The sequence below is a fragment of the Rhamphochromis longiceps genome, linkage group LG5 (assembly GCF_057381845.1).
Source record: "Rhamphochromis longiceps isolate RC_006_pf linkage group LG5, R_longiceps_female_GT1.1, whole genome shotgun sequence".
In the NCBI taxonomy this organism is placed as follows: domain Eukaryota; kingdom Metazoa; phylum Chordata; class Actinopteri; order Cichliformes; family Cichlidae; genus Rhamphochromis; species Rhamphochromis longiceps.
The window spans coordinates 12354085-12373452 of NC_140561.1; the positions used below are offsets into that span (position 1 = coordinate 12354085).

The 19368-nt window shown below is 40.5% G+C and overlaps 1 protein-coding gene across 1 annotated transcript; it reads right to left on the reverse strand.

The window, feature by feature from the left end:
• Positions 1 to 1725: 1725 nt before the first annotated feature.
• Positions 1726 to 19267, reverse strand: mapkapk3 (MAPK activated protein kinase 3). The gene is made up of 10 exons (XM_085405885.1): positions 18514 to 19267; positions 11361 to 11500; positions 8648 to 8712; positions 8409 to 8488; positions 8172 to 8298; positions 7940 to 8015; positions 7658 to 7782; positions 4196 to 4281; positions 4021 to 4101; positions 1726 to 2357 (listed from the first exon to the last, which is right to left on the reverse strand). The coding sequence occupies exons 1-10, from the start codon at positions 18814 to 18816 to the stop codon at positions 2202 to 2204; spliced, it is 1239 nt and encodes a 412-aa protein (XP_085262011.1). The 5' UTR covers positions 18817 to 19267; the 3' UTR covers positions 1726 to 2201.
• Positions 19268 to 19368: the final 101 nt, after the last annotated feature.

The following is a 19368-nucleotide window of genomic DNA, read 5'->3' on the forward strand; positions in this document are numbered from 1 at the left end:
TGGTTCCAATGGTACTAACATTTATTTTTGTGCTTCTTTTCATATTTTTCTGTGACAAAACCCAACTTAATTTATTTAAAGTTCTAAGACAACAATTGTGAAAAAAAAATGAAGTCAAGGCGCATCTAAGTATCAGTTATAGCTGCAGTAAAGAATTCTCCGATCTTCCATACAATGCTATGAAACGAAGCACACATGCACTGAGCTACCAAGCACTGTGACCCTCTGGAGATAATATAAGCATCATGTGACATGCCTGTGAGGACTTGAGGCTATTTTGGTGGCAATGATGATACCCTTAACTATAATAGTGATGGTGAGACTAATTGTCGAGCAGGAGCCTGCAAATGCAGATCTGTGAATAAAGAATAAAGACAGCCTCGCATACAAACACACAGAAAAGATAAGATAGGACGACACCGGGGAAATGACGAGGCATGGGCAGAAAAACACGTGGAAACGGAAACGACCAGGACTCGGGAGGCTTCACGTACAACACAGACTATTCATGACGGGGTGGAATAGAAACAGTGGAAAGTCACGTAACTCTCCACCGACCTTCAGCACATTCCTCCCTAAAGGCTAAAGAGATCAAACCACTCACCCCACTCACCCTATGCTCCTGCTGTTAGCCTCGCACCCAAAACCTCTCACAGTACACCAGGATAACCACATTTTAAAAAACTGTGTTTGATAACAGCAACCAAATGACTCAATGAAAGACATAATTTGTGATCCCCCACTGAGGAAACAGACTTCTAACTTAAGCAGGCATGCTTTAATTTTTTTTATTGTCATCCTTTTGGTTTGAAACCCTTTGCTTTTGAGGAATTACGCAAAAAAAGGGACGTGTTCAAGACACTGTTATGTCAACATCATGTTAGTAATTGAGACATAGTGGTACATCAGGACTGGACTTGTCTCTGTATTATGGAGCGATTAGCACAAAACATTCCCTCCCCTAATTCGTCACGAGGAAAAAAACATGCTTTGGAATATGCTGTGATATTTCACTCGGGGAAAGCTGAGACTTTATTGTTTTATTCTCAGAACTTCTAAACTTCTTACGTTCACAGAGGCCCGAAGAAGAGCTGTGCAGTCCTGCTGACAGTACGGCAACATCCCAAAGGCAGAAAAGCCAAGTAGCTTTTTATGATCAGCGTCCCCTTAACACTCTTGGCATCACATGATCAAAGTGGGCTAAAGGTTGCAATCATAAACATGAAAATTTTGACCTTTTGCAGTTGAATGACATGTCAGATGGCTGCGTCCCACAGAACTACTTCGCTGCTCCTATTAATAGCAGCCTGACAAAGCCTGAAATACACGATACCAAAAAAAAAGAAAAATGTTGCCACATCCACAGGAAACGTGTCTGTCACACGAAAACTTCTATTTTAAGTTTAGGAGCGTGTTTAGAACCACCACGTGGAAAATCTTAGCATCTATGTGAAGTGGATTCACCCAAGAGGTTTCCTTTCTCCCTGCTAAGGTTGTATTTTAAAGAGAAACTGTAGTCACAATTTACTGGAAGCATTTTATCACCACAGTGACACATAAGAAATTTCTCAGGAAAACTGACACAACTTGCCAATGCAACACAACCAGCCGTTAGCCCACTGCAGCTACAGGAAGCTGACAGTCTGAGTGCTGCTCTGTTAACAGGACACCAGACTGATCTGCAGCAGTGATTCTGTACAAAAAAAGTTTCTCAGATGGAAGCGATTGTGGAGGCTACATTTTATTAACATTTTAGGATTTTGAATCCTAAAAGGAAGGCAGCAAACGAAGGACGATATTAAGACAAAAGACAATAATGAGCCTTTTAGTTTCACAGTCTGTCCACAGTTAGTTTCTTTGAGTGTGATCTGCACACAACTGCATAGTTACACCATAGACAGGTAAATCCAGCATTCAAATACACAACGTATACCACTACAAATATCTCTACACACAGGTACTCTTACAAACAGCCCAGCCCCCTCCCCAAAAAAGAAAAGACATTATTACACAAAATAATTAAAAACAGAGATGCCTGCGGTGACAACAGACAGGTGATATCACGTCTCCACGTCCCCGAAATATCCAGGTTTAACTCTGGCGTTCCTAATGTCTCTTATTTTAGAGCGCACTTGCTTGAAGTTGAGTCTCTCAGAAGTCTAAAGCACCTCTTGAACCTTCCACCAAAGCTCATCCTTGCCTCACTGACTCTGGCATACCGTGGACCCACTCTTGCCCCCCGCAGCGGCCTTCTTGCGCCTCTTGTTGAGCAGAGGGTTGCTGGAGGTGTCGAGATCTTTGATCTTCACCTGGTCATAGTCCACACGCATGGTCGCTAAAGCGCTGGTCATCTCTTCCTGCGAGAGAAGAGGCAGATGTTGGAGGATTTAGCTGGCGCTTACGGATGTGGAAACCGTTTGCTTTTTTACCAGTGGCACATGTATGTTTCCAAAGAGCAGCCAGTTAGCTTAGCATAACGTCAAGACATAAAATGGAGAAAACAAGCAAGCACGCTAAAGCTAATGAATTAACGCAATATGTCTGCTTTTTATTTTCCAAACAAAAAGTATAAAAAGGAGAAGCTGCGGTTTTAGTGAGGACTGTTTCTCAGCAGGGAACAGTTGCAGGTGTTGGTCAAGAAACTGTGAGGACATAAAACCCAAAGAGCCTGCAACTTTTTTTTGTTTACACATCAGTATAGGTATGAATTTTAAAAAAAAGAGACGATATGTTAACCAGAGAAGCTTTAAAAGTGCTGATAAGTGGAATTTATTGCTGTAGGATGGTGTCAGGTTAGCTGTTTCCAGGCTTTACACCACCCCAAAATAATTAGAGCTGACATCTATCCTCTCATTAGTCATTTTTCACACCATCAACTCTTAGAAAGGAAACAAAGGAGGATGTTTCCTATAATGTCAAAATCTTCGCTGCAAAGGCTTCCACGCAGTTCGCGGCTGTTCAAGATCTGTGCAGCAGGAAAAAACTAAGCAAAGGTAGAAAGAAAAAAGGAAACAGGCTGGAAATATTTTTATGATTTTAAAAAAAGGCCTGAACTCAAAATGAGTCAGAACAGACCTCAGAGAAAACTAAACCTTTTCCATTTACTGTGAATAAAGCTCAATATAAAGACTGTACCCTCCTGACTCTTTGCTTTTTGAGAAGTGGCCTTTTATGCAACGCTGTACCCAGTACCCACTGCAGAAACGAACAGTGGTGTATTGTGAGCGTATCATTTTGCTGAATGGTCTTTTCACACCTTATCATGACAAACCTGTTCATTCAGCTGTTGTGAAGGAATGTGCCATTCCACATGTTATTTACAGGGATTGAAAATAAGTGATTGCCTAAGTGAGACATTTTGTACATTTCTGCATGGCTGAATGAACTTGATATGAGGAAGTGGTGTTTTCTTTTGTTTAGTAGTTTAAATCAGGAAAAAATGCAGGAATGGCAAAAGGTAAGCTAAGCTTAGGTGTGTTTGGGTTAAATATTAAACTGTAACTCATACAGTTGTACAGACTGCGAACACTTCTTCACCCTGCTGGTTGTCAGGAGATAATAAGAATGTAAACACATGAGGATGGCAGTTTTCCTCACATTTCCATCATTAGAATATTTAAAGGGCCACTTTGCTGTTTTCACACATGAAAATCTGTTTAGAGGTCGTTAGGGTTTTACTCCAACAGCTGAAATTGTTGTATATGTCCTCTGTGGTTCTGAGCTTTTTAATGATGTGATTGTAAGCGGCCTTGATTACATCATATGTATGCCTTTAGGTGCATTTCAGAGCGTACATGGAGGCTTGAGGTTTCAAGAGAAACCAGAGTAAACTGGGACATTCTCATGCATTCTGGAAAGTTACCAGTTCAATATTTTTGGAGTTTTCCCCCATACTGGTCTATAAACCACTGCAACGTTAACTGAAACCCTACCGCAAGCTGAACATTTCAGCAGCCTATCATTAACAAGCTGTAATGTCAAGATGTGACCAGAGGGGGTCGATGTTGTCGTGCTACTGACCTTCACGTCCTCCCACATCTCTCTGTCTTCTGTCAGGACCCGTGTGGTGTGCAGGGGAGTGGAAGGAACCATCATGGACTGCTGCAGAGTCAAAACACAAACACCGATGAGGACGTAAGCAAACAGATGCACAGACGAGCAGGAAACAGTAGATGAGGCGTGTACGGGTGCTTACATTGATCCAGGGGTGGTTCGTAAACTGGGTGATGGTCATTCTCTCGTTAGGGTCTGTCTTCAGTAGTTGGTGGATCAAATCTTTTGCTGGGAGACACAAGGCAATGCAAAGTTTACAACTTTTCACATGATGTTTGCCTTGGAGATAAAATGTCCTATTTATAGTGGATTTTGATGTGTTGAATTCAAATGTCACTATTAAAACAGCTGCTTGTCTCATTGTTTTATATATTGGTAGATAAGTTGAAAATATGTGCTGTGATTTGCTGAAACATGGGCAAATGTACAGGGAAATACAGGATATAAGGCAAAAACAGAGTTTTTACAGTTTTAACAACCATCAAAGTGAATATTTTGCATGGCCACCTTTATTCTTTAACAAAGGCTGAACTCTTAGGCATGCTTTCTTGTAATTTCTTCAATTAGTCTCGAGGTTCAGGCTCTGGGGAGAACAGACTGATAGTGTTTTATGTGTCTTTCTATTATCTATTATCAGTGCATTTGGGATCCCTGTCATGCTTTACAGAGAAGCTGTTGCCAGATAGGTGCTTTCCAGATGGTATTTTTAAATATTCTATTTAAAAATTGGACTTTTCTGACATCAATTTTGAAAATATACCCAGTACCACTGTCTGAAATTAGCTCCATGGAAGCGGAATATAAAGAAATCCCATGTGGCTCAAGACTTTTGCACAGTACTGTATATAAATAAGACTTGATATGAAAAAAAAAAGGTTTTCCCCCCAGTTGTTGATGTTTCCACAACCAAACTTATTGAATTAACAAAATATTTCACTGGTGCATTTTCTGTGAGTCAAAGTACTTTCAACAGCACACTGTGAAGGAAAAGGAAAATATTACTCAGGGATATTATGCTAAAAAAAACAACCCCTTGTAACTTTAATTTGCATCATTACAAATTGGTTAAGGTTGAATCAAAGGTCAGAGCAGAGTTTAAATATAATACCAAGAAGAAGAAGGAGTCACTGGAGCAAACGGAGCCACATATTTAACACTGGATGCAATTTAAAGAGACGGTGACAATGGACAGAATATTCAACATTAGAACAAGATTTATTGGGGAAAGAATCCCAAACTACCTGGCTATATCTGAAAAAGTAATCCCCGCCTAAACCTAATAACTGGTTGTGTTACCCTTGGCAGGAAGAATTGCAATCAAGTGTTTGTGTAGGATTTTGGCCCACTCATCTTTGGAGAATTATTTTAAATCAGTCACATTGGAGGGTTTTCGACTACGAACCGCCTGTTTAAGGTCAAAGCACCTCAATCACATTTCAGTCCACTTTGACTAGACCACTTCAAAACCTTCATTTTGGTTTTTTGAGCCATTCACAGGTAGACTTGCTGTTTTTTTTACGGACCTCTGTCCTGCTGTGCACCTGAGCTTCAGGGCATAAACTGATGGCTACAGTTCAGGATTTTGTGGTAGAACAGAATTCACGGTTCCATCAGGTACAGCAAGTCGCCCAGATCACCTTTTGTCTCGTCAGTCCAGACTTATACCCAAGTCAAAGCCTTGGGTATAATCAAGATGAAGATGTGAGATGAGCCCTTGTGAGGTTTTTTTTTTGGTCAGCAGTGGTTTTCTCCTTGGACCTCCCCCATAGATGCCTCGTGAACTCTGACCTTAACTGAGGCACGTGAGGCCTGAAGACTTTTTTTTGAAAATTTCTAACATTTTGAGTTATTTTCCAGTGTTAGAAAATCAGCACTGCTCAGTGTTGGTCATTGTTAATCTTCAAAACTGACTAGGTTACTTTAAAAAAATATAACACTGTCAAAAGTGTTCATTTAACACTCAACAGTGTTATATTTAACACCCATTTTGGTGGACCCATATAGACACTCTCTAGTGTCAATTTAACACTGGAGATTTTGCTGTGTAACCTTTCTAAGCCTGATAGTTGTCAGTGACTTTTTAAATTAGGTCATGGCATGAAATGTTGCTTTTTGAGATCTTTTAGCTTGTTTCACTTTGTCAGGCAGTTTCTCTTTTAGCGACTTCTTGATTCGACAGGTCTGGCAGCAATCGGGCCTGGGTGTGACGGGTGAAATTAAACTCAGCTTTCTAAAGAAATGTGGTTCATCATTTATCATTCACTGTTAATTCAAGATTTAACAAGGGAGGGAATCATTTTTTCACACACAGCCAGGTTGGTTTGGATAGTATTTTTTCCCTTAATAAAAATAATCATCATTTAAAAACTGCATTTTTATTTACGTGGGTTATCTTTCTCTAATATTACATTTTTTATGATCTGAAACATTTAATTGTGAAAATATACACATATACACAAATATACACAAAACTAAGAAACCAAGAAGGGCCAAATACTTTTTAACCACACTGTAAGTAAAGTTTATATAACAGCGAGATGCAAACTGGGGCAAGATTATATCTTGCTGTATATGATTCTCGAAAATGTTTCTGTATGATAATATCTTAACTTGACATACATTGACATTTAGTAAATCTGCAGAATTGGCCTGAGTGCAGCCCCTGCTGTTTAAGGTTTCCTGTTTCTGACAATAGAGAGCAGACAAGCAGGCCATACATGCATGAATGCAGATAAACACTGCTGTGTCACACATGATTGCAAACATTTGTAAAACCTGCAAATGTTTACAATAAAAAGACAAATATATTAAAATTGTTTTTTTTGTAATTCTCTCACAAAAGCTCAGATGTTTAGCCTACAGGAGTTTCTATTCATATGGATTAAACAGAGGAAAGCTACATACAGACTTTTTTTTTGCTGCCATACAAAATTAAAAGTTGTAGAAAATTTGTACATTTTTGAAGAATGAAACATGTTTATGAATTTTGCATCTCTTAAACAGCACAGTGGCTTTAATTTGACACGTCTAAGGAATTTACAGTAATTTTAGAAAATTTTAGTTTTGTTTTTTATAAACAACCCTCCGTTTGAGATCGGATATTTTTCAATGGCCAAGTCGGTCAGCTGATCTCAACCTCAACAAGCAGCAACTGAAGGAGGCTGCAGTAAAGGCCTCGCAGAGCATCTTAAGATAGGAAGCACAACATTTGGTCTGTGGTTTCTAGACTTCAAAAAGTATCTGACTGCAGAGGTTTTTTATCCAAGTATAAAAAAAAATCCTTTTATTTAAAATTATGCTACTTTGTCCAGTTGAACCTCTGAAAATGGCAGACTAAGCAGAAAAAATGGCTTTAAATCTCTAAATAGTTTATACAAAATTTTATATATTATATAATTTTCATCAAACCCCTTGTCAAAGCTGTAAATCTGCACTTAAATCATCTGTTTGATTTAAAATCCACTGTGCTGGTGTAAAGAGGCAACCCTACAAAAACTGTCCTTGTCTAAAAACAAATAGACCTAACGGTAACTATGTGTGCTCGTTGCCTATATGGCTGCAAGCTAATATGCTGTTTGACAGTGTTTTAGTTTGAGTTCCTCACCTTCCTGTGACACCTCCGACCACTCTGGATTAGGAAATTCATACTGGCCCATCCTGATCCTCCTCTTCATCCCAGGAGAAATGGCTTGGCCTGTATTCGAGTAAAACGGAGGGAAGCCGCACAATCTGCAGAGACAAACAAGCCGTAATGATGACGACCATTTAAAAACGTAATAAAATTAAGCAGCGCTTCTTGTAACAATATCCAAATACAAATACATGCGCCGTACAATAACATCTGTGGTGAAATCAGCACTGGCCTCCACACAAAGACAGTACTCACAGGATGTACATGATGACGCCCAGAGACCACATGTCACATGACTTGTCGTACTTCTCTGGACCCAGAACCTCGGGAGCTTATCAACAGGAATACACACGTACAAACAATATAACAGTGGAGATTAGGGCACAGGCAAAAAGTGACTCAGCAGCTTATTACTGTCATTTTGAAACATCTGGCTCATTTGTTAATATGGCCCAAACCCATCCCGGGACAAAGTAAGACATCTTACCCACATAGTACGGAGTATAACAAGGAGTCTGCAAAGGATTATGCAGCGTGGTCTCCTTTGCAAAGCCAAAGTCTGTCAGTTTGAGGACCGCATTTTTCTCTTTACTTGTGTACAGCAGGTTCTCTGGCTGGAGGTGGAAGCAGCAGAGGAAAACAAGTGAACCAAGCTTTCACCAAACTACCCAGACATGACATCACATGCTTCACGATTTGGGCACTGAACTTCATCTCTGCGTACCTTGATGTCTCTGTGCGCGATATCAATGTTGTGGAGAAAATCGATGGCCGTGCCGATGTCCCTCATAATCTCTGATGCCTCTGGGAGGAAAAACAGGTAAGCAGACTCTCTCAAACCAGAAGCAATTCCAGTGTTAAAACAACAGGAGGCACAGATGAAAGAGAGCTCGCTTTAACTAGTTAACACGTCACCGTTGCTGTGTATCCATCACGTGGAGTCTGCCCTCCATCAGTCCTCACCTTTTTCAGTGAACGCCTGGTCTCCTCTGGCCTGGATTCTGCTGAACAGCTCTCCTCCCTCCATACTGGACACATAGACAAGCAGGGAGAGAACAGGGATCAGTGTATTATAGAATAGTACCCACATTTCTGTTAGTACACGTGTACCACTTTTACAAAGTGCTTCACAGTTGGGATAAAAAGGCTTTAAAAATAAGTGTACATATTTGTACAGAGTCAAGCACACAGCCTTTCATTCAATCCTGCATACAAAAAGCCACAGATAACAGACAAAAGATTCAAACAAACCACAGAGCCAACCATCAGCCAACCTGATAAGGAAGGCTGTTCCAAAGTTAAGGGTCTAAAGTGTGATCACGCCTGGTTTTAAAATAAGTGTGTGGAACAGATGGGTGACCCTGATCAGACGACAGGAGTCTAGAGCTCTGCTGCAGGAGCCTGTCCATGTAAGGTTGTCTGTAAATTACACATTAGAGATCATTAAAGACCTGCTTGCCTTTACACCAAAATTTGGGAGCATTTTTTTCCATCAGTAAAGGAAAGGAAGACCAAAAGAAATGTTGGTCTTCCCCCAAAGCAAAAGCACCAGGATTATTTTAAACTACTAGTGTTATTTTTTAAAGGGGGGATTCTTTTACTTAATTATGAACTATTTACTCACACTGCTAAATCTTTTGGAGTTTCTTCTGTGACGAAACGGTAAGTGAAATAATAAAAATACTGAGTGAAAGTGAAACTGAGACAGTTTAAAAACAGGAAGAAGGGAAAAACACCAAAGTCCTACTAAACAAAACTGTGTTTATACTGAATGAGTGTGCCATTATTAATTCATCTTGCAGTGATATAAACACTATTTGTCACTTCTGTAGTGTCATTAATGACTTAGCAGCACAATAAGAGGTTATTTTGCAATAACATAAACGTTTGGTTTCATTTTATATCTGAGAAACGTTCAGAGACTCACTACCAAAAACATCTTGAGCCAGATGCTTCCCACTCTCCACTTTCATTGTGTGATATAGAGAATCACTGATACCTGAAACTCCACCTTGAGTTCTTTGGAAAAATGTCTCCATAATTGCATTAAGTAAGCGCACTTACTCCAGCACGCTTCTTGTGGATCACAAATGAACTGAGAGCTGAAGGAGGAACGGGAGCTGCTAAGCTACCCACAGCGAGCCGAGCAACTTCCTTCATACAGGAAGCAGCAGACATTCTCTCGCTGTGTGTGTACCGTCAAGGTCACTACGCACATATAACAAACACCTGCCATGTCAGTCAATGCGGTGATGACAATCACTCTTTAAAATTCCCACATACTGAGCAAAGGTGTCATGCCTATGGAGTTCCTTTTTTTTTCCTCTGAATTATTCACATTTTCTCCCTTAGAGAAATAAAAAGTCCAGAGTTCAAACATGTGTCAAAGCACACACAGTTATGCGTCCTTCACTCATATTCACCTTAACTGTAGCTACTTTCCAAACCTTTAACCTTCTCCTACCTTACAACATGCATTGACTTGGACAGTCACCATATGTAGACAAGTGTTTTTGTCCTTATAAGGAAAACACTTCCCCACAACATGAGTAATACCTGAACCACACACACGCACACACACACACACTTACACAAACACACAGACTGTTTAGCAATAGCGTTGAATTCATTACAAACAGTTTGTCATGACACATGAAGCCCAGATGAAATTCTGTCTCTATGTCAGCTTCAGAGCAGCAGCTCTTATAACTGACCTTTAACTTGTATAAAGTTAAAGGTCACTATGGCTCAGTGGGGCAGAGCTTATTATGTAACTAAACATGTGTTCTACATATTTAAAAAAAAATAGACCCTTTTCTCCCAGCGGCCATGTGACATGACGTAGCTGGAAAACGCAGGTGTTACTAATCACATAATTAAGGCTCGTAAACAAATCAGACTCCCTGGTTAATGACACCGGTAACACCTGTGTTACTTCGTGTCAACATGGCTGCCGTGACGTCTGCATAACGTTCGTGGGAATGGCTTCACCGGCTGTGCTGAAAGGTGATGTAATCTCTGATTTCAAATAAAATCCACAGATGACGTAAGCGTGTGCCCGGCTCTATCCTAACCTAACCTCAGTAAAGAACTAATGTTATTATTTGACAGAAGGAGACCATATACAGGACGGCCTCTTAATTCTGTTTATATTTAGCCCAACTAACACTTTGAGCTTGAGTTGCTGTTATCTGTGCAGTTACAGTGTCACAACAGCGTTGATAGTATCTTGTTGGAAAAACATGTGGGCATGTTGTAAGACCTTAATCACTGCTGAGCTCATTTTCTTTGTTTGTCATGAAGCAAGGTTAAAAAAAAAGAGAGAGAGAGAAAAAGCAAAAGTGTAAGCTGTAAAAATGATGCAAGGCAACTTTAGCTTGTTATTTTTAATCTTTCACTTTGTTATGTTGTCATTTATTCAAAGGGCGTCATCTTACTCGGAGCTGTGACTTATGGGACTCTGTACCCACTCCGAGCTCTTTTTCACATTAAAATACTGATTCATCATTACGTCCTACAGAATGAAAACTTCTTTAATGTCATGCTTTCAACAAAAAGAGAGCAGACTTGCTCTAAGTTTCAAGACACTGTTGTTTTTTTAAGAAAAGCTTTAAATATGAAAGTACAGAGAAAGTGTTTGATTCAAGGAAGTGCTAACTGACTGGTGAGATCCTACCACTCCATGATGATGAGCAAGCACTTCTTCCCGTGATACATGTTCTCATAGAGGCTCAGGATGCGAACGATGTACGGCCCTCCTGACACTCGCCAGTGGAGCTCCACCTCTCGCCTCGCTTTGGGACTATCATAGAGAATCTGGGAGAGACGCAGAGAGAAGGACAGATCATGTCACGTTATATAATCATTTATGAGGAGTCATTCAACTTTAACATGGATAGTTTTGGTGTAGTGTAACACAGCAGCAGCATCATTTTATAAAAACATTTTAAAAAACAAAACAAAAAAACAAAAGCAATTTTTGTTTTTTTCTGCATAATGTGATATACATGAGCCAAGCTGATAAGTAGATGAATCAATACTAAATACGTTGATGGTAAAAATAATCAACATCGTCTTAGGTTTTACATGTCAAGACATATGTGGGTCTAAAAATTTGGCAAATACGCTCTTGTATGAAAAAATTACATGATATATTACACTGTGTTGTTATTTTTTTTAACAAAAGGTCAGTCAAAAACTGTAAAAGCAGTGAGCAGTACATCCCTACTGCTTACAAAGGAGTTAAGAGGGTAAGTATGAGCCAGGTGTTGCTAGGCAGATGCATTCAATGCTATAAAAGCAGATGATTTTTGGCAGTTCTCTGGTCTGCACCATTCAGGTGTGTGTTACACAACGTCAAGACATCACGAGTGATCTTGTTGCTCATCAGTTTTGGTTTTAATCTGATTACTCACAACTAGGGATGGGTATTGATAAGATTTTCACGATTCCAATTCCATTTTCGATTCTGTTTAACGATTCGATTCTTTATCGATTCTCTTATCGATTCTTTTTAAAAAAGGAGAACACTAAGTTCGATTAGCTTAGAACTTTGTTTTATATCTTCTCTTTGAACAAGATAGAAATTTAGGAGTAACATGGCCTTACAAACCCAACAGTGAGATCTTAAGAGATCCAGCCTACGGCTCTTCAATGGGTGTCACAGGGTCCCCAGGAAAAAAAATTGTAAATGTAAAATAATAAAATAAATCTTCTTCTGTAGCAATAACAAAGCATAACATAAATTATTCAGTAGCAATTACACAAGAATATCCAGTAATGTCCCTGCCTACAATTAAACACATTCACTTACCTAAAATTGGGGGCATCTGCTGTGGCAAATGGGTTCAAGCCAGTGTTTCCAACTTAGCGACTTTGTCGCTATATTTAGCGAGTTTTCAGACCCCTTAGCGACTTTTTTTTAGAAAAAAGGTCGCTAAAAAAAGGACGTGAAAGCGCGTATCGATTTTACTCTCAACAAGCAGTGGGTGCTGTAACGCAGTCAGTTCTTCTTTTACTCGTATGCTGTTTTGTGGATCACAAGGTTTAAAACTACTTATAAACACACACACAAAGTAACTCCACCAGAGTGCCTATTTCAGGTCACTTTTGCCGGTCCAAGCCCGGGTAAAGGAGCAGGGTTGGAATTGTGACATTAAAAAAAACAATAATTGCTAAAATAAATTTAATTTGTAGTTCTAAATAAACTAAATGCATTTAGGAAGTTTTTTACTCACTTTATGTCTCTTCCACGATGTTATTTCTCTCTCCAACAACATGGGTTACAATTAGATTAGCATGACCAATTATGCAAATCAGGCGATGACATCATTTAGCGACTTCTAGCGACTTTTAGGACAGCCAATAGCGATTTTCCTTACTGAGGAGTTGGCAACACTAGTTCAAGCCTTTTACCACAAACTTAGTAACTGCTCGGTGACATTCGTCTATCCTGGCCTGAAAGGAGACGCTACCGGTAGACTGCAGCGAGAACTGCCAGCATCTGAGCCAGCCAGACTCTGTCTGTCTGTCTCATCATGGTCACCTAAATGCACAGTAATGGCAGGTTTTGTAATAAGGCAGATCGCGCTAACATAATATGCACTGTTAGTTGATTATTTACCTGCCGCATTAACGGGAGAGGACGTGCAAACGTTACCGCTGCTGCTGGGTTGAGATTCACGAGTCCGGAGCGGAATTAAAAACATGACATTCATTTAAGGTTATCACGTGTTTTGTGAGCAAATGCTTTTGCATATTCGTAGTGTTTCCTCCCTTAAATGAAGTATCTACTTTGCAAGTATTGCAAGTTGCCCTGTTGTCATCCGTTCTCGTAAACTTTTGAGCGTTTGAGCCGCTTACGCGCCGTGTTTCCTGCCAGGTAAATGACGCTCCGCAACGTGGTGACGTCATTCGGGGCGACTGGAATCGATAAGGGAATCGTTTGCAAAAATGGCAAACAATTCCAAGGAATTGAAACAGTGGGAACCGGTTCTCAACAAGAACCGGTTTTCGATACCCATCCCTACTCACAACTGGAAAACATTCAAGACATCAAATTGACCCCAAGGTCAGACAATGCAGTTATACCTCAGACTCCACAGGCCTCAGTTGGTATGTTAAATGTTAAAGTTTGTGACAGCACAAATAGAAAAAGACTGAACAAATATGGCTTTTTTGAGAGGTGACTGGGGAAAAAAAGCCTCTTCAATCTAAAAGGAACATTTGCAGCATTTCTTAGCACTGCAAAGTTTCATATGAACAAACCAATGTGGAGATGTTGCGCCATATTTCACAGTGTTACGTTTGGTGAAAACCAAACACAGCACATCGGCACAAACACCCCGCACCAACTGTCGAGCACGGTGGTGGAGGGGGTGATGATTTTGGTTTGCTTTCCAGCCACAGGACCTGGGTACCTTGCACTCATTGAGTCAACCGTGAACTCCTCTGTATACCAAAGTACTTTAAATTCAAAGGTGAGGGCGTCTGTGCAACAACTACAGCTTGGGCTAAACTGGGTCAATGATACTGTTTTAATCCCAAGCACAGCAGCAAATCCACGACAGAATGACTGAAAAAGAAAAGAAGCAAGGTGTTGACCCAGTCAAAGTCCAGATAAACCTGACGCAAAGGCTGTGGCATGACCCTAAGAGAGCTGTGCATAAACAAATACCCATAACATTGCAAAGAAAGTGGGCCAAAATTCATTCACAAAGATGTGAGAGACTGATACTCATACAGAAAACCATTATTTAAGGTTTCTGCAGCTAACGGTGATTCTACAAGCTACTGAATCGTGAGGTGTGCTTAGTCTCTTACACAACTTCCATATTTTAGCTTAGCTATTGTTTAATAAGTAATGATTTATAATCTCATGCTGCGTGCTGTTCCTCCTTTGAGGTGGCATTTAAATAGTTTTAACAACTGGTGAGAATCAGATGATTTTTTTGTTGTTATGTAAAACCAAAGCACGGAAAGAGGGTACTTTCTTTTCAAAACGACTGTAAGTGGATTGGTAGTTCAAGCTCTAATGTCAGTATAAGAACTGATGCCTATAAATACTGGAATACTGGAATAGCCGGGTACTCACACAGTTTGCAATACAGCAGACACACACACATACACACACACACACACACACACACAGACGTACAAAGCAGGTGACAGACTTTGACATAGCACACAGTCAAGGGGTATTTTTGGATGTGACAGTGATGGAGCTATCCCCTGTTGTTCACAAGGCCGGTCTGCTTACAGACTGCGCCTGGAATACACAACACACACAGAGTTTGACTCACTGACGTATGACAGACACACATACATAAATCTGTGGTGTGTTGCAGGTGACTTTCGCAAGGCTCTACCCGAGCAAATTGGATTCAGCTGGTGGGTAAACATGAAATTTCTTGGAAACTCCAAAATGCCGGAAAGAAACAGCTCATCTGTGTAGCGCCTTTTTTTCCTCTATCTTTTTTTGCTTGCTAATGTCAAAGAGGAAGCAAAGGGTTCAGAGGACGGCAGTGTGTTAAAAGAAGAAGTTGAGGGTTTCCGGTGTCTGATCTGCTACTACATGTGTCCTATTTTGCTCACCCTCGCCCACTTGCCTTGACTTTAAGCGGAGCAGTGGGCAGGTTTTGCTTTTGCTATGTAATTTATAGCTTTATGACTCCAATCAAGAGCAGATAGTTTATGAGCTGGTTTCCTTAATTTCCTGCAGCGAAACAGAATCGGCTCTAATAAAAAGGGGCCTGTAGCACTGTAGTAAAACATAAAAAGGGTTGCAGAGGAAGGACTAAGTTAATCTTCAGGAGGATTTTGTTCTTATTTGAAAGGGCACGTAAACCAGTCAACGATGACTCGACACTCAGACGAATCAGATCTGTGTCAGGAGAAGCTTAAGAAACACTGAGACACACACCTTTAGCTGATAACGCCCACTAAATTTAACCACATGCTGCCTCCCACAGAACCTTGGTTAACACACACACACGCGCACACACACAAACACACTTTAATTGCTCGAACATGTTTACACTCTATTAAATATTAGTGAATTTCAAAGTGCTGGTCTGTATATCTTCATAAAAATGTGGTTTATCTTTACAACATCTGCCAATAAAGATCTGCTCATAAAGGCTACAGCAAAGTGGTCTAGAAAGCAGGAGACTGTGTAAGTGCTAAATACTAATGTCAGCAATCCTAACATGTTCATATTCAGAGAACATCAAAGATTTGTTGGGTTGTTTCTTTTGCTTTTGGACCAAAGTGATACACAGACTGATGATACCAATTCTAGAATCACTTTTTTTTTCTTTATAATGATTTAAAAAGCCTGAAAAACTCACTCAAAATTGTAAATGGCCTTTTTCTTCTATAGTGCTTTTCTACTTGAACCTCAGTCATTCACACACTTTGCTTTCTGTCTGACATTCACACTCTGATGAACACATCAAGGGAACTTCAGTTCAGTATCTTGCCCAAGGATGCAGATGACCTGTGCTCACAGCCACCTCTTAGAAGACTTCTACTGCTCAAGTATAAAAATACTCACAATGCATTTTTGCATATAGAAAGTGGAAGTGAAGCAATGAAAACATAAAGTTCCTCTGTGCTGTAAAGGTACAGAGTGATCAGAGTGATCCCAACAAGACACTTCCAGCTCTGTTGGGTTGATGAGGTTTAAAAGCCTAAATCCTTCAATTCATTCAAGAGGACCCCAGAGACTGATTAACTTGTTGGAGGGAGCTTAACCCTAACCTATGAGATCTTACAGAAACTTTCAAAACAAAAGTCTTTTTTGGAGCTGCCTTTAACCAAAACAGTGGGCATTTCCTTTATGGTTTGGATAATTTACACCCTGAAACACACTCATTTGTGCAACAAGTGTGCCAAAGTGATAACCACAGAACCCAAAGCCATTGATAAGATTTTGACTATGAGTAAAACAGGCCTGCAGGCCATTTAGCTTCACTCGAAAAGGCCCAATGTTCTCTTAAGTGGAACAATCATTTGTACTTCTGTCTAAGCAGTTAATGGTGGAGGTCACTAACGCATCCAAACAGCACAGGGCTCTCTCTCCCATCCCCTGCTGTTAAGTAAGAAAAATCCAAGTTAAAAGAACCAAGATAACTTTAACTGCATTACACTGAAAGGATGGCTTTGTTCAAGCACTGCTGCAAAGTAGATTAAAGCCATAGCCATCTATTACATTCAGCGCTCAGAGCAACACTTAATTTAAAAACCCAATGGGCCGGTCATCCGACTCTACATCAGTCTAGCTTCTGTTTACTTTTACTCACTATTTAACTTGACATAACAAAATTAATCAAATTTACATAAACGGCTGTATGAACAAGCACAGTGCAAAAGAAAAACTGCAGCAGCTACAATAGAGAAGACAGACTGAGCCATCAGAAGTGTTTCTTCTGCCGTCTCTTAACACCTTTTAACAGATCTTCAGAGAGAAGAAGATGGTCAGAGGCTTAATGTGATGCGTTCCCTCTCTACTTGGGTCACAGCGATCTATTGCCGGCTTTCCCCTACGGAACAGTGTGGTTGCAGTGACACACACACAGTCTTTTGGCAGAACATTAAAAGACACAAAACTTTCTTTGTGTGTTTCAGTTCTGTCATTACTTCTGACAAAAGACAAAAACTTGCTGGATTCAGATTAGCATTTTGCCTGAAGATTTTTTCCGCATCGGAAGTCTTTTTCATTTTAAGTAATTCTTTCTGCTCATATTTCTAAGCAGAATTGTTTTCTTTACCGGTCCCACCCATGATGCTATCAAGAAAAGTATCCCCTTTCTGATTTTGGCATTCTATCTTTTTTTTGTAATATTCAATTTCCTGCTGCAGTTTATCTCATTTTTAAATCTTTAGCTTTAGTTTCTATCCCAAAGTTTTGGGTATGCTCTCCTTTTGACACTGCTGCCTGGCTGGCAGCTCAGATCCAGATGGATTACTGTAAGCCAGTAAATCTCTCCGGGTCTGTGGACCAGTGGTGACAGGTGAAAACCTGACGACCTGTGCATGTGTGCAGATGAGTGTGAAGGTTTCTACCGCTCCCAGAATAAAGTGTCACCATCACAGTCCGTGTGTCTTTGAAGCAGTGTATCACGTGATATTTTATGGCTAGGTGACCACACACCCATTAACTTGGAACTGATTGCAAAGGGCTGACCTTCCAGGAAACACCACCAGATAAGTGAATGTGAGCTCGGGGAGAAGCATGTACAGTGCATGTCAAACCCAGTATGATCAGTAGGTATATATACATGCAAAACCAGCAGTCTATTCATCTATCTGTCTATGTCAAACACTGGTTTTGTTAGTAACCTTTAACCTTTCATGTTCCTGGAAAAAGAAAATCCTACTTCCATAAAGGTCATAGTTCTTGATTCTTGTCTACACAAGTTTCCACTCTTATATTTTAAACCCACAGTGCAAACAAACACTTTAGGATAGCTTATGGACCCTTATGTGTGTTTCCACACAGTTAGGTATTTAAACCATACTTGCATTAGATTAGGATCAAATTTAGAGGAGCAGCAAGTGATATAAATAAATACCTAGACACACCACCATAATCCAACATAATGGACTGACGCCTGTTTTTCCAAATGGATTGACCAGTCTGGACAGTCGACATCTATGTTATTACATCCAAACAAAGTGAGAGATAAACTTGTATCAGAAACAGGTGTTCTTTCAGCTGGGATGATCTAGAGTTATCGCTTAAAAGCTATAAAGTCTGCAGTTATACTGTGAGAGTGTCAACAGGAGGGCCGGGGACAATTTATGATATACTCATGAGACTTCGATACCTTTAGCGCGCACTTCTCTCCAGTTTTCTTGTTAAAGCACTCGAGGACTTTGCCGTTGATCCCCAAGCCCAGAACCTGATTGGAGACTTTATAATCGTCCGTCACCGCGTTTCGCTTTATCTCCAGTTTAGGGTAAGTGGGCATGGGGAAGTGTGTGGACTCTGCGTCCTTCTTGTCGGCGGCTGGGAGAACTGCCGGCTGCTCTTGCTGCAGTTTCGGGTTGCCATCCGTGGAGTCTGACTCTGTCCCACCAGTATTTGGCGGTTGCGGAGCTTTTTGCTTTCCGTTTCCATTTTGCAGCATGTTTTACACCGGCTTGCTGTCAACAGCGGTGCACAGAGGGACAAACTGTGAGCAACTCTCCGGATTAACGCGATGAGTCCAGCCCTCCTCCGGTAAATGCGTAAAGCTGAGACCTCTAACGCATCCGCCTGTCCCGTGCGGACTCTACCACAGTGACTCCACTCTATCTTCACACAGGCTTACAAGTCAGAGTCCATTTGGGGAAACTACACTATAATTCTATTCTTTAAATGTAGCTCTCTGAACTTTAGCGATCCGGGGTGGCCCGTGAGAGAAAATCTAAAAAAGAATTTGAGCGCAAATGAACCATTTAAGAAAATTCCAGTCAGACGTGTTTGGGGGTAAAAAAAAAAAAAAAGAGGCAGTGGTGACGATTATCTGTTGATCTCGGTTTCCCGCTGATAACTCCTTCAGCTGCATTCACATGGCCAGTCGCTGTCACAGTAGTTTAAGCGCCACCCTCCTTCAGTCAAGTCATATTTCTCAACTGACCTACGCGGCCGCCTTAAAGGAGCAGGACGGATATTCAAGCATCAAATGAGCGCTGCGGGG